This window comes from Condylura cristata, unplaced genomic scaffold, assembly GCF_000260355.1.
Source record: "Condylura cristata isolate star-nosed mole 26May11 unplaced genomic scaffold, ConCri1.0 scaffold00021, whole genome shotgun sequence".
NCBI lineage: Eukaryota > Metazoa > Chordata > Mammalia > Eulipotyphla > Talpidae > Condylura > Condylura cristata.
The window spans coordinates 20,997,160-21,013,005 of record NW_004567122.1 but is presented as its reverse complement, the minus strand read 5'-3'; the positions used below and the strand labels follow the sequence as shown (position 1 = coordinate 21,013,005).

Genomic DNA, 15,846 nt, shown 5'->3' with positions numbered 1-15,846 from the left:
CTTTGAAAAGCTCTCAATGTATTTTTGTACTTTTCATGATTTAGCAAAACTTTATTTTTCATAAGGGGAAGATGATAGCATGTACTCTTTTATAGAAAGCATAATAATACAGTAGTTTAAAGTTACCTGTTTCGATAACACCCATAAAAATCTAGAAGCAAAAGTCCCATGAAGGCATGCATTGTTGGCAGCAGCTTTCAATAACAATTGTGATTTCTACCAATCATACAGAAGCCTCCGTGGAAGTTACCAGCTAATTTCCTTCCTTAAATTTTCCATCTACTGCTTTTCTTACACCTTGATCAAGAGATCTAATTCAATATGTTTTATAAACATATCCCAACTGTAATATTATAGAAAACGTTAGACTGCTAATGATTGTTTTATTAGACATCCAAATACTAGATCATTGTGTTGTACAACCTCAATTATATATCAACTTTAAAAACCTCAAAACTCATACCAGTATAATACCTCTATTGGAAAAAAAGTTGTTTTATATTTTTTTACAAATATCACTCATCAAAATCCTTCCTAAATTCTATCATGGATTTTTTAAAATAATATAATAATTTTTACATTATTTTGTGCCTTTTTCCATCTCAGTTGTAATTCCCATGGGCTTCCTTCCCATCACCTAATCACCTGTGTGCCACCACCATAGTCCAGAGCATTGCCCTTCTCCCCCATTTCTGACTCCATTCCCCACTACACCCCTGTAAAATTTCTCTGGTATATAGTTGTTCATTATTATTTTTCCCCTCCTGGTCCTTTATACTCGTGCTATGAATGAAACCATCTGGTATTTTTCTTTCTGGTTTATTTCACTAAGCTTGATCCCTTCCAGAGTCATCCATGTAAAAAAATCATGCATTACTAAAGAAATTTATTTCTGAAAATGTGTTCTCTGGTTCATAAAAAATATATCTATTAGTCATTAACAATCAATTCTATTAGTCATTAACAATCAATTCTTCAAGATTTCCTAACTGAAATGGATTTAACAAAATGTAGTCATCTGACATTTATTACATACATCTCTAGTTTTAACATTCCTGCTGTTATTTTTTTTCTTTATTTATCTATTTAAATTAGTTAAGTACTGCCATGAAATTTTACTTTAAAAAAATCATAGGGGAAAAAAAAACTATCTGAACCAACTTCTAGAAGGTTAGTTTTGGTATGATTAGTTTACTTATTTATTTTTGAATACAGAACTGGGGTGCAAACCAGAGGTGCAGAGACAGAGTATTCACCAGAGACAGAAGGGGAGCAGAACAAGCGGGTCAGGAGAGTCTGCCAAGCTACGTGGATCACCTGCAGGCTTGCGATCAAATTCACACTAAAGCAGCTGCTTGCTTGCTGTGCTACGTCCTAACCCATTGCACCATCAGGAAGGGCCCTTGATATGTACGGTTTTTACTGATTGCCCTTAAATTCTAATTAGTTAATATCTCATGACACAATTATATATTTAGGACAAAACTATAGGACAGATATAATTTATATTTCAAATAGCCTTACTTAACAATGCTATTTTGATCTACGTGTATTTCATAACATTTTCAAAAAAACCTTTTACTTCAAAATGTGACTGATAAAGATAAGTGTCAGAAATAGTCGACAGTTTTTACACAAGAATACTCTAGGCTATTGTTAACCAAGAAAAATACTAAATGAGGTCCACTTGATTTAAAGGGCCATATACTTAAGTGTGAATTTTCATTAATGACAATGTGTTTTTGCTATTTTAAATCAAAATTTAAAATTGCATTGATAATCAAGTAGCTCCTGCCTTCAAAAAAAAAAAAAAAAGAATGGTCCTGAAGTTCATATACACAAAATAATGAAGTCAATAGTGCTATCTCACTGCCAAAGAGCTACTACAAATGTTATTGATCAACCAGAGTTTGATTATCTGGACCCGGAGGTGACCCATGTGGCATGACAGACCACTGGTGACCCGCCTGCTGTACCCTCAATAGGTATTTCATCGTTCTGGCTGTTCTGCTCCTCATTCTACCTCTGGTGAATCCTCTCATTGCTCCTGCACTTCTGGCCTGTACCCGGGCCAGGATAAATAAATATTCAAAAAAAAAAAAAAAAAGCAAACCGAATCCTGAGTTTTACTGTGAAGGCTAGCTAAAGTGCTAGTTTAATGATGCATAAATGCTTATGATCTTAATTAGCAACTAAATGAGGGAACAGAGAAATGAGACCTCATAGTATGTTGTAAAGTAAAACAAAACCATCTACAGAAGCATTCTGAAATACTATAAAATTAAGACACTGTAGAAACAAAACATTGTATAAAAACTTAATTCTGGCAAAGATTATAAAACTATAAGAAATACAGGGATTTGGCACTTACTGTAACAAGTTTACAGAAGGTACAAAGGAAGAGAAATATTCTTGGTGACAATTGAAAACTACAGTTTTATTAGTTTTTTAAAAAGATTGTATTTTTGTGTAGAAGAACTGAGATACAGGCCAGAGGTGGGGGTTGAGAGGATTCACCAGAGACAGTGGGGAGCAGGGGAGAAAAACGGGCAGAATTACTGAAATACACTGCGCTAAGGGAAGCAGCAGGGAAAACAGAAGAGGTCTGCTGTGCCATGTGGGTTATTAGTTCCCTAGCCAGGGATCAAACTCTGACTGGTGCAGTGGTAGCACTGAGACCTAACCCTTAAGCCACCAGGAAGGTCCAAAAACTAAAACTTTAGCAATTAGTTCTACAGGAACAATTCACATATTTTTAAGACCATTTTAATTAGATCATCAGTTGGCTCGGACATCAGAATAAAGTGAATTAAACTCCTATGCATTTTTGTAAAGTGGTTGCATTTCCCAGATTTATAGGGCAGTCTTGGAGTGACACTGTTCTCTCTTTCCTTCTGTCCTAACCTTGGCTTATAACTAGTCAAGTTATAGTGTTCCCCTGGGGTGAACATATTAGATAAAGGAGTGTGATTAGGAGGATGGATCCTAACTCTTACCAGTGCTATAATTTATACTACAGAAAGCTCTGAGAACAGGAGTTAGAAAAGTGTTGAGCCTGGACTCAACCAGAGACCAACAGCAACAGCACATGGAAACTACCAACCACCAATCACTGCAAAGTTCCAACAGTCTGTATTCTAACAAATATTTAGGTTAATTCTCAGGTATGCTTAAAGTTTAATAATCACTGGCTTAAATTTTTTTTTATCTCTTTCATAGTATTTATTAAATAAAGTGGTTATTGATATGTTTCCCACTAGAAATAACACTGAGGGGCTTCCCTAGTGGCCTAGGACTTAAATTTCAGCACTATCACCACCTAAGTCCATCCCCAGCTACCCACATGTGGCGCAACTGACTTGTTTTGCCCACTGCTCCCCTCAGCAGTGCATTTCGGTAAATCTGGCTGTTCTGTTCTCCACTCTATCTTGGGTAAATCCTCTCAGCCTTCGCACCTCTGGCATACATCTCATATCCTCCACACACACACACACACACACGAAATACCCGAGACTGGGGGTAGCATTCTGCCTGAACTATTTAAATATTCCATACAGAAAAGCAAAAGAGAAATATAGCATGTAATAATGTACCTATCACTTAAGAAAATAAACATTACAAGCAAAGATCAACTACCCTTCTCATGCTGCCTTTATACTCCTACTCCTATTAGGTGTTCCATAAGTTAGGCATACATAAATATAATCTTGAAAAGGCTAACAAATGTACCTGCATCAAATACTGTGCACCTTCTCTCAAGTCATCTGCATGTACTGGGGCATAAAAACCCTTCATTTTATTTTTAATAAGCCATCGTTGATACTTGGCTTGATCAATGGACATCTCTTTCACGGCTTGTCTTCGAGGGCCCTGGAAGTAATAATATTAGTAACAACTTTAATCAAAAGATAATCTATCCATATTTATAAAAGTCACCTATTATACTGTCTTAAAAAGGTACATAAACATTGTGGATAGAAAAAATATAATGCAACATTTCATTCTCAGGTCACTGAATTCTTTCCAGTACAGATTATAAAAAAGATAGGTTTGTTGATGGAATAGTTAAAGAAGAATCAATAGAAGGAAGAAGAAAATATCTCTAACAGATAATAAATAATAGAAATTGGAAATTATCCAAATGAAAAGAAACTACAGAGAAAAGAGCTTTCTATTTTACAGAAAGCCCTAAAACTTGTTTTGTCTGTTTGTCCCAAATGCTTAACTCTCAGCAAATCATAAATACTGAAAGTCAAAATGTGTTAATCTTTATACTTTCGTTTAAAGTTAAAATAATGTAAGAAGTACAACTTGAAATTCTACCTATATCCCTGTAATACGTAAAATATATACAAAGATATAAATATTAAATAGTCTAAAGGTAAATTTGGGTATACCCTAATAAAGTATGATTAAGTAAAGAAATAATACAATTTATATTCTTAGGAGGGAAATTCTGCACGTCAGTTCTTGTGCTGAATACTCTAACTTAACTTGATCAACCTAGAGACAAAAAGGAAAACATTCCAAGTCCCGTCTAGGGCCAGTCATGAGTCTCCTAAAAAGGTGCCCATGCACAGCTTTAATGCTGTTCCTTATAGCTAGAAGAACAACTCTAGCAGCTGGGATGGGGCATAAACGACACATTTCTACCACTAAAACAAGGTGATACAGTTTCACAAAAAAGCTAAACTGACAAAGACTCCAATTTTCTTTTATGCAGAACAGGTGTCCATCATCTGTTGACTATTTTTAATAGCAAAGGTGCTAAAACCAGAAAACTACTTTTAAATGTAAGTTTATTGCATAATTTATGACTTATGATTAAAACAAGTAGACATTTAAAGGTGTTTGAACTTGGAAATTTAGCATTCAACATTGATCTTAACATAGAACATACTACTTATTTACCATAAACTATCTACCACCTCCACCTTCTATTTTTTCTCCTCTAAATAAACATACCCAGTTTTCTCAGGACTTTATAGAAGTAACAGTAAGAATAAGGAAATACTGAATTTCATTTAGCGACTTGGGTATATTTTTCTTAGTCAAAAGACTCCTCTAATGGCAACTCCTCTAAAATTAAGAAAATAAGTCAATATTTCAAAATCTTTTTAAAATTAAGGGTCAAGACAGTTTAAAGGCAAAAGTATCAAAGTAACTACCTAAGAAAAGTACAAGATAGATTTATGTACATTAACAAATTATTTCGATCTTAAAAATCCACAAATTATAGACGACATGCACAAGGAAACTATTTTAATATAGAAACAAAACTAATACTTACCATATGTATATGGCCACAGATCATCAAACCAACATTTTTTGTGAAATCATGAACAAGATGAAGTAAAGCTGGGCGTGAATTTGGAGCGCCAGTCATAACAAGACACTGGGGCCTACATTATGATTAAAAAGAACAGTTTAGGCTTTTGGTTAATAAGGACATGATTGTAAGTTGTTTCTCTAAGAATAAATACATTAGATTCGTCTTTATGCAAATGTCATGACACAGAACAAAGGATTTACACTTAAGAAAGTGATGATTAACCAGGTAGTTAAACTTGGTACATAAGGAATGCAGAAATATTTAGCTCTTTAAAATATTTTTAGTCATCATTCTCTTACTCTATCTGAAATTTATTTGGGTAAGTTACTGTATGAGGAAGGGCTATAACTCTGTCCAATTGTATCTATTCTTTCTAGCACCATACTATATGATCCATCTTTTCAAAGATTTTTTTTAAAGATTTATTTATTTATTCATACAGAACTGGGGTTCAGGCCAAAGATGCGGAGGGTGAGAGGATTCACCAGGGACAGAGTGGGGAGTAGAACAGGCAGATCCACGAAGTACACTGCTGAGGGGAGCAGCGGGCGGGTCAGGAGAGGTCTGCCATGCCATGTGGTTAACCTCTGGTGCAGGCGGGGATCGAACTCGTGGGAAGTGGCTAAGCTTCTTAGTGCAGTGCTTTAACCCGCTGCACCACCAGGGAGGGCCTCACCACTGATTTTAAGCTATAGTTAGCATACACTAGAAAACATGCACGTACTTGAATCTATTTCTGGCCTCCCCATTACATTCTGGGATTTTATTCTTATAGCAGTGAGATTTGGTTTTAAATCAGCCCCTCCCATCCCCTACTTTTATAATGTTTTGAATGCCAATCACTAATTTTTTGTTTTAAGAAATATTCACGACTCTGTAGTCAATTACATTTTAAAATAATAAAGATTTTTAAATATTTATACCATCCAGTCTGTTGGGTGTTTATTTTGTGCCTCACACATCACTTCATAGTTTTATCAAAGTACTTTGTGTGTGTATATATTTTTATTTATATTTACATATATATATATTCGTTTTTTATATATTTATGCATATAAATATTGACTAAATATACCTTGAGGTATACTGACTAAATATACCTTATTGAGGTATACTAATTAAATATTGACCAAATATACTTTATTCTTAATACGTAAGTATATATATTTATGTATATTATTCAATGAGGCATCAACAGTTTGTTCCTGATGTGAACAAATTTTTCATATTTATAGTTATATTTAATTAAAAATTCAAGTGCTTTCAGCTGAAAAAAATGCAGAAACAAAACCTTGTAGGGATAAATAAGCATCCTACCAAATGTCAGACACTAACATTAACTAACTGCTAACTTAAAAAAATCATGACTGTTCGGTAGAGGTGGTGATAACACTGACAGATACATAAAGGAATGGCAGAATGGTAAAATACAAAATGACATCCCTAATGACCAAATGCAGCAAATTTGCATCTATAAACCATTCAGCTACCTCTAGACAATAATCATGTAACATGGGTATCTATTTTTTCAGCCTTTTTATTATATATGGTAGTCTTAACCTATACACTAACTTGCTCATTTACTATGAGAAGTTAATTAGTAGTCCCTGTCTTTACCACGTAATAAATATACCACAAAGGCATTACTTGGTATAGTTTTATCATACCAAGCAACACTTAGTACAAAATACATTACATTTGACTTTCACTAAGTAGTGATAAATAACAAACATTTGCTTTCACTCTTAACTTTTTCAAAAATCTCCATAATGTTAACAGGGGTATTTATAGACACAGAAACAAACATAGCAAGAACAGGAGAGAATAGCACTGAAATATTGCAAACTAGAAAGGAAATAAAGAAAAAATGATTTCACAAATCCTAAAAGAATAATGAAGTATTTCACTGAATTTGAATTTATTCAAAAACACTAAAATGCCCTGGAGTTGATAGGTGCCTCTGTTAATTGCAGGGCCATATGTTAAGGAAAATAAGGACTTGTGTAAAGTTTTGTTAAGAAGCAATGAAAGTCAGATCATTCCATCACTGTGATGGGCAATTACTTCTGTCCCTCTCCAAATCTGTTAGGGAAAGGCTAATTTGCTGTTGAGGGTATCTCTGGTTGAGATATACCAGTAGGTAAGAGGAGAGCAGCTAGCTTTAAACAGTATTTACATGCTGAAATCTGAGATCTCTGAGCAGTTCCTTCATTTGGCTATCAGAATTCAGGAATATAAATAGGAAGATTAAAAGAGTCTTTCTTGGCAAATCAGATCAGGTCAGAAGAAACTCTTTAATGCTTTCTTAATCCACAGTAAGGGCTTAAATTTACAAGCCCCATCCACCAATATAGTGCTCCTGTGATCAAGGATATAACAGACACTTCAGACAAGGCTAAATCTAACACTATAAAGTAGCAGCAAATGATGGCAAAGGCACTTCACAGAATGTATAAGGGGACAAAATAAAAAAAAAAGCTTTTAGTAAATTTGGTGAAGACAGATTGTGATAAATAAAAAAGTTAAAAGAAGGGAGAAGGGAAAGCTATTGGCTGAAAATGGAAGAAAATTATTGGTTCTGCATCAAAGCTCTAACAATAAAAAAAGAAAAAAAATCATAATTTACTATATGGTTTGTGTCTGATTCATGTTTTAAAAAAAGATCACAAAAATAGATACCAAACATGATCTAATCAAGCTAATAACAAATTGTGCTTGGAGGAAGGGTCATGTGTGAGAAGGTCCCATGTACATAAAAACATCAACAGATAATGTCTGAAATAAAAATTGTAAAGTGCAGGAAGAAATACGAAACAAATACTAAATAAATGAGCTATGGATTTAAGTGGTTGCCTGTGTGAGAGAAATGAGTATGAAGGGTAGGCAGGTACTACATTTCATGAAAAATCTAAGTTTCTCCCCACTTTATATTATGTGGTTGTCATAAAAATCTTTAAAGTCATACTGGAATAATACTTAATACTCCAATAAGCCAGTGCAATGGGTTTTTACTGATGGCAAATTTACTGTGACTATATCCTTAGTTCTGTGATGCAACTTCTACAAAAAGGAATGGTTTGTGTATTTTGTATCCAGGTTTTCTCCCAAGGTTCTCATTCCTATTTCTCTTCCCAATTTCTACCTACTTTTACATCTAAAAACCTGTGGTTTCTGGGAACTTTGCCCTATAGGAGGAGGTAGGGGAGACAAAAAAAGAGCAATAAAATAACATATAAAGACTTTTCTTATTAGGAAATTTGTGACAGAAGATATTTTTTGGAGATTACTTCAGAGTTTCTTTAAAAAACCTTTCCCTTTCAATTTACTGATAAATCTATTTGTATTATGTACATGTCAGTGAGAGGTGATTACTTATGACGACAAAAAGGCAGTTACCAGTTGATTGTCAGGTTTAATCAACAATATGAGAATGATTGTCTACTGTCCTACTTTTAAAAAATGACAAGCCTATCTTAAGTATAAATAACAATCTATAATTTCTAATAATCTACATTAGGTAAATAATATTTCTGGGCTCTCCCTGGTGGGTCAATGGGTTTAAGCCCAGCTCGCAGTGCTTCAGTGCGAGGTCCATTCTCAGCCCTGGAGGTGACCCACATGGTGAAGCAGACCTCTCAGCAGTGTACATTTTTGACCTGTCTGTTCTGTTCCCCACTCTGTCTCTGGTGAATCCTCTCACTGCCCCTGCACCTCTGGCTTGTACCTCAGATCTATATGCAATAAATAAATCTTTTTAAAAAAAAAATGAATATTTCTGGATTTAGTAACAATATCATCAATTATTTAGAAATATTTTAGGAAATAAGTTTTAAAATTGATGATTGATAAACTCTTACAAGATAAAATGTGATCATCTATTAAGGAAACAATAATAAATATTCTTTAAAGGGGTGACTCTTCGTCACTGATACTAGTTTACAGTAAGTCAATAATCAGAAAGAAAAAACCAACATGAAAACTTTAAAATACAGGACTCCTAAAATTTCCATGACATTTTATAAGGTTTGTGTAATTTCAATTACTAAGAAACTACAATCTTGCTTTTGAATAAATTGCACAAGTTCAGACATGAAAACAACATAGTACTTTATGCTTTCAGAGAATTTTACATGCAATGCTAGCATATGAAAATGTTACTGAGCAACAAGTAAAGAACAAATTGGACTGAATACAAAACATTTCTCTTACCTAAAGTTTTTCACATGGTCTTCCACTCCAGAGAGACGGATTGAGTGCTGTAATGCACTCAGGTAAGTCAGGGCTTGTGTTGAAGATCCCCAGTTCACATCTGTTAGAAGACAAATGTGAAGAAGACAGATGTTTATGCAGCATAATGTTAATATTAACAACCAATTAAAATCTAATGAGACATAAATGTTTCCATATCTAAAAAGTGAAATACACTATTCAACTTGGAACGCCAATGTTCATAACATAACATTAAACATGGCGAATCTGAACTACAATTGCATTTAGTCAAAAGTAAGAGTTAGGGAAGACTGGAGGTAACAGGGATGCAGACATACTGTATCCAACTCAAAAAAGTATAGAAAGCAATTTGAAAATATTTATATGGCCACAGGTCTAAATGGAAAAAGGCAGATCTCTGATAGCCAAAATGCCCTATAGTAGTTAACAGTTTATTTAAAATAGCAAATTTTATTCTTTGCTGATTAAAAAGCCTGGATACCAATTTATGAGCTTACATGTTTAGTGATATTTAAAGGCTTAATAGGTGTATCAGACATAATTGTTCATAAAACAATATTTTTTGTTGTTCATTTAATTTCTAAAGCACCAAAATCTCATTTTCTTAAGTCAGGATTATAAAATGCTTTTTCACCATTTAAGATGAGCATGTTTCAATTACTCCCATAATTTTTCATCATTCATTCTATTGGGCCAAAATTTTAAAAACTTCCCTCAATGGATCTTTCTTCTGTATTACTTTAATATTCTGGACCAACCACAATACCAAAATAGGAATCATCATCTTATGTGGATATGTGTGTGTGAGTGTGTGTGTGTGTATGTATGTATATGTTATCAATATAACAAATTCTAGCTAATCTTTAACATTTTTCAGTTAAAATATGTTTGTTCAATTGTCCCTGGAAAATAAGCTAGTGGACACTGCATCTTTCTAGAATTTTGTTATAGCTCACAGCTACAATAGAGCCACAAATCTAATCCTTTCCAAGAATAATTTAAAGCAAGCTGAGTGCCACAGAATTAGATTACATTAGTTCAATTTAATGTATGGGTAATAATGGAATTCCACAAAATAAAAGGTCCCAGTAATGGTTTTACTGAAACTACATGTGTTTCAAAATAAAGTGTTTTCACAAATACAATTGATGCTTAGGTATGAGAAATAACGAATTTCTAAGATGTTTGAGTTTGAAATATGAAATAGAAAAGGTTACTGACCTGGTTTTTTATAGGTTACATATATATACAGTCCAAGGACTATTACATATGTTAGCAATGCAGCCCACCAGTTAATGACAAACATCACTATGCAACAAAGTATTGCTCCGATAAGAGAGATCCACATGTTGTAGTATTTGAATGCAGGGCGCCATCCTGCAATAATACACGAGTAAATAAAATTCACTAAGACATCTCACTGCTTAAAACAATAGTATATGCATGCAAAAAACAACTGTTTGCTCTACTGAGAAAGCTTTCAACATTAAGTATAAAGCTAATATATAACAGTATAGGCTGTTACAGATCACAACTTAAATTTCCTGATTCTTTTGACCACAGAGAAGGCACAGCTGTTTACTCTCACATTCACATTCTTCTATCTTACTATTAATAGTTCTGTATTCAATAAGCTCTTGGCCAAAAAAAAAAAAGTGTCAATCAGCACTAGAAGCTTGAGAATATGTTCTAAAAGAAATGTTCTGGGCCCTCCTTGGTGGAAATGGCATTATGCAGTGCTCCAAATTTTGAGGTCAATTTCCAGCAAGGGAGGTGACCCACACGGTGTGGCAGACCTCTTCTGACCCGCCTGCTGCTCCTCTTGGCAGTGTTATTTCAGTTTATCTGCCTTTTCTGCTGCCCACTCTGTCTCTGGTGAATCCTCTCATCACTATCTTCCCCCCACCCCATCCCACCGGCCTGTACCCCAGTTCTTGCATCCTCAATAGTATGTTTTACTTTTGACACATAGCCATATTCCATGAAAACACCAAACAGTCTAAACAATATCCTTGTAAACCATTAAAAAATTCATCTACCTGGTTAGAAAATTAGCAGTTGCCATAGAGAGGTATTCTCCATTTTGTTAAATATATGTTTAATACTAATAATGTTGACAAAATTTTAAATATTCATTCATAGTTCCAACGTAATTACTATTTTTCAGCATAAATTATAGTCCTTTAAATTAAACTTAATTTTGAGATAATTGCTTATCCACAGTTTTAAAAAATAAAACAAAGATTCCAGGTATCCTTTACACCCAACAGCAATATCTTACAAAACTGCAGTATCGTATCTGATACTGCAGCCAGTCAAAGGGTTCCAACACAATGTTTCTGTTGCCCTTTTATAGCCATACACAATTTATTTCCAAAATAAAATTTGAAGCTGAGATGTTCGTATCTGAAGTTCTCATATTTTATAATCTTTCCTCTACTGAGTAAATTTTAGATCCTTAAAAGACAGTGTTTTTGTTCACTCATTTCCTTCCCTAATATTTTAACTGTTGTCATGGCTTATAAAATTAAAAAGCCTATATATTACAAGTACAGGGGGTATCTTTTTCGGTTGACAGATTACTCCTTACATTGGAACTCAATAGAATTTCATTGTGGTAAAAATATTTCTTGACAGGTACCTGAGTCATAATATTATCTTTAGAATTGACATAGAAATCAGTTCAGTAAAAACAGAAAAAAGAGCAAAATAATTCTTTCCAAGTGTGAGTCAGAATTTAAGATTAGTGCTATATTGAGAAGAAAAAGAATAAACTTCAGAATAAAAAAATATTTAAAGATTCACTTAATTGGTTTTACTTTAAAGGAACACTGAGCATTAATGACCTACTTCCACACATACCATCTTTTACAATGTGTGAAAGTGTTATTTTCTCCAAAACCATAGAAACACATTCATAAAATTTAAAAATGGAAAATCACCTGGAGATTTTGCAAGTGATGCATGGAACACTGAAAAATTGATCAAAGCATATGATGCAAGGAAGAAGTTAGAGATAATTGGAGCAATAACATTCAGTTCAGCTGCAAAAGAAACAAGGTATTTAGTTACTGACATACTTGACATGCTTAAAATTTTAAATTATGACATTATTTCAAGTTTTTAGACAATAGCTTAATGAATGCTCCTATATCCGGCATGCAAATTTAATAATCACTTTATATTTTGCCACATGACCTTTATACTTTTCAGAAGTCAAATTTATTAACAGTTGAAATCCACTTTATTCCTTATTCTTCCTAAATTGGCACATTTTTTTCCTATTGATCTATGATTTTACTACACATATAAAACACATTATTTAGTATTGGTGTGGATCCATATTATAAGAAAATCAAGTTTATTCATTTTTAAAATGTAAATTGTTTGATGATGGCAAACTTTTATATACTGTCAAACTGTTATATACTTTCCACAGTAAATATATCAAATATATACCAAGTAGAATTACATGAGAATTAATTTTCATACTTGATGGTGTGATGGCTTTTAAAAGAAGTCCAGTGTCTTCTTTAGCTGTCACATCTATTTGCTTACTTGTGATCAGAGATACAAAATTGTCAAAAAGTAGGTTATTATTTAATAGGGTTTATATTCATAGAGACACTAAACTCCTTTTTTTTAATGCAACTACCCTATTTTGGGGATAAAGCCTAATAATCTCCACTAGCAATAATGGGGACTTTATGATGCCAGTAATATTAGCAAATATTTATTGAATGTTATTATTTGCTGTATATACTAAATACTTTCATTTGATTAGAAGTAATAGGCAAGGGCTCCTCCCTGATGGCACAAGGAGTAAAGCACAACACTATCAAACTATCAGCAGCTACTACAGCATGAGTCTGATCCCTGGCCAGGGAGCTACCTACCTGGCGCAGCAGACCTGTCCTATCTCACCTGCTGCTCCCTTCAGCAGTGTACTTCATCTAGCTGCCTGTTCTGCTCCCCACTCTGTCTCTGGTGAATCCTCTCACTCTCCCCACCTCTGGCCTGTATTCCAGTTCTGGTATGCATGAATATTAATACATATATACAAAGTTCTGGTATGCATGAATATTAATACATATATACAAATATATATCTTAAATAAAAAGAATTAACAGGCAAAATAAAATTTTGTTTATAACAATAATCAAATGTTTGAAGCTAATACTCTTCACAAATTTTATGTTGTAAGAGTTCAAACTTCCAAGTATCCACTAAGAATGTTACTATATGGTGGTTTAGCACAGCATAATATGAGCAATATCTAATTAAATAATCGATCAATGCCTTCTTAAAAGGATGTTTATATATAAAATAATTATAGAGATACCCTTAGTTAGAAAACTAAGCTCATTTCAATTAGTACAGATTTTAATTGTCTGAAAACAGTGAAATAGGTGTAGATATAACAAAACATGTACTGTGAACACTATACAATGGTAAAAGAAATCAAAGTACTGAAATGAAGAAAAACACCAAAAATGCATCCAAATCTACACTAATGCACCATTTGTATAACTAACCAATTAAGATGAATCCAAGTGCAATTAAGAATGTTAAGATGTAGCCACGAAGAGGTTCATTATTTTTCCCATAACCTTTAGCAAACATCTGGAAAGCTGGGTAGATGTTGTCCTTACATAGAGCCTAGTGTAAGCATTAAAATAAAATATACAGGAAATAAAACATACACATTAGATTACAATTGAAAAGTTAACTGGGAATAGAACATGCATATCTTAATTTGTGGTCCTGTCTTTCCCCTTTATTTAGCTACTCGTTAAGTATTTACCTACAAACTATAAAGGAGATTCAGACATTCAAGCATCAGAGAGGTAGATGGTTTCAAATACCACTGAGATTGGTACCATTTTCCCCATGCCAGTGTTAAAATTTTTATGAAGAAGGAATAAAAGAAACTTGGAAGTTTGAGGAAGTATGACAGAGGTATGACTCACTTTAAGAAAACCAAGTTTAACTTCAAGATTTAAATTAGGTAACAATCCTAGTTACAAAACTAAACCACTTTTCATAAAACATTACTGAAAACAGTTGTTTTCAAGAAATATATCCTACAATTTTAATATACTTACTACTACAACAAAGACATTGAGAATAAGTCAGAACAATCAAATTTCATTTTTTATTTAGTAATAGAAAATATTAACTATTTCCTATTATTAGCTTTTGTTTATTCATGAAGGTAATGTCTATACTACTCATCACTAAACTAAGTAGCTAACACAATGTATGCCACAAATCGGCTATCCAAATAACAGGATGGTTGACATCATACTAATAAGGATGGTTCTTTAATTCTCATTTATGATCTTGGATTGCCTTCTTTTCCTTGGTAAGACATGAAAACGTATGCCAATAGAGTGATAAGAAATGCAAAATTCATCGCTACCTCTAGCAAGACAACTCAAAAGACTACACATTCACCGCTGTTAAAGCACAAATGTTATATAAATGTACATATTCACATACAGTTAAACATGCCAGTGTTAATATGTGCATGCGTATAATTTACCTTTATGTGGGTAGACAGAAATAAACATAGTTTGAAAATAAAACCAGTCCCCAAATGAAAAATATCACCTTAACTTTCACTTTAAAGTCTTTAATGTCAAAATACTTACCTGAAATATTTTGGGGGCACTCACAAGGGATGCTAGTGCAGACGAAAGAGTGGCTGAAAAAATACCTGCAGAAATCAGTGGTGCAAATCCTGATACCATGCTCATTACCTTAAAAAACAGAAATAGGAAAAAAAACCATTATTTTAAATAACAATACTATATCATTACTGTAAGAACAGAGATAATCACTACAGAATGTGCATTACAAATTTCTGAAACATTTACCAATACATGATACCTTAAGAAAACATTAACTTATGAAGAAAATGCTGACATTTTGTAAATTTCAAAGATTATGGCAGATTATACTGAATTACCTGGTAATTCCACTTTCAACAATGATCAAAACAGTGCCATCCCCACATCATGTATAATAACCTCACAGCTTATTTCACACAATTCAGAAAATACCTCTAATAAGTAAGACTATGTATGCATACATGCATGCATATAAGAAGTGGGGGTCTACAGGTGGAAAATAACAAAAATAATGAACCACCATATACCAGAGACATTTTGTGGGGGTGGATTGGGGAATGGGATCAAAAAAAGGTTGGGGGAGGGAAATGCACGGGATTATGGTGATGGCACATGGGTGACTTGGTGATGGGAAACCCGTGGGGATTACAA

General features: G+C 33.4%; 1 protein-coding gene across 1 annotated transcript in view; it reads right to left on the bottom strand.

The window, feature by feature from the left end:
• Positions 1-15,846, bottom strand: part of SLC12A2 (solute carrier family 12 (sodium/potassium/chloride transporter), member 2) — a 108,631-nt gene that overhangs the window by 16,121 nt on the left and 76,664 nt on the right. The window contains exons 13-19 of the mRNA XM_004686680.2: positions 15,217-15,324; positions 14,098-14,221; positions 12,505-12,606; positions 10,784-10,939; positions 9,542-9,641; positions 5,291-5,402; positions 3,730-3,870 (exon numbers count right to left, since the gene is read on the bottom strand). Of these exons, the coding sequence (XP_004686737.2) occupies positions 3,730-3,870; positions 5,291-5,402; positions 9,542-9,641; positions 10,784-10,939; positions 12,505-12,606; positions 14,098-14,221; positions 15,217-15,324 (843 nt within the window). The remainder of the gene's footprint in view (positions 1-3,729; positions 3,871-5,290; positions 5,403-9,541; positions 9,642-10,783; positions 10,940-12,504; positions 12,607-14,097; positions 14,222-15,216; positions 15,325-15,846) is intronic.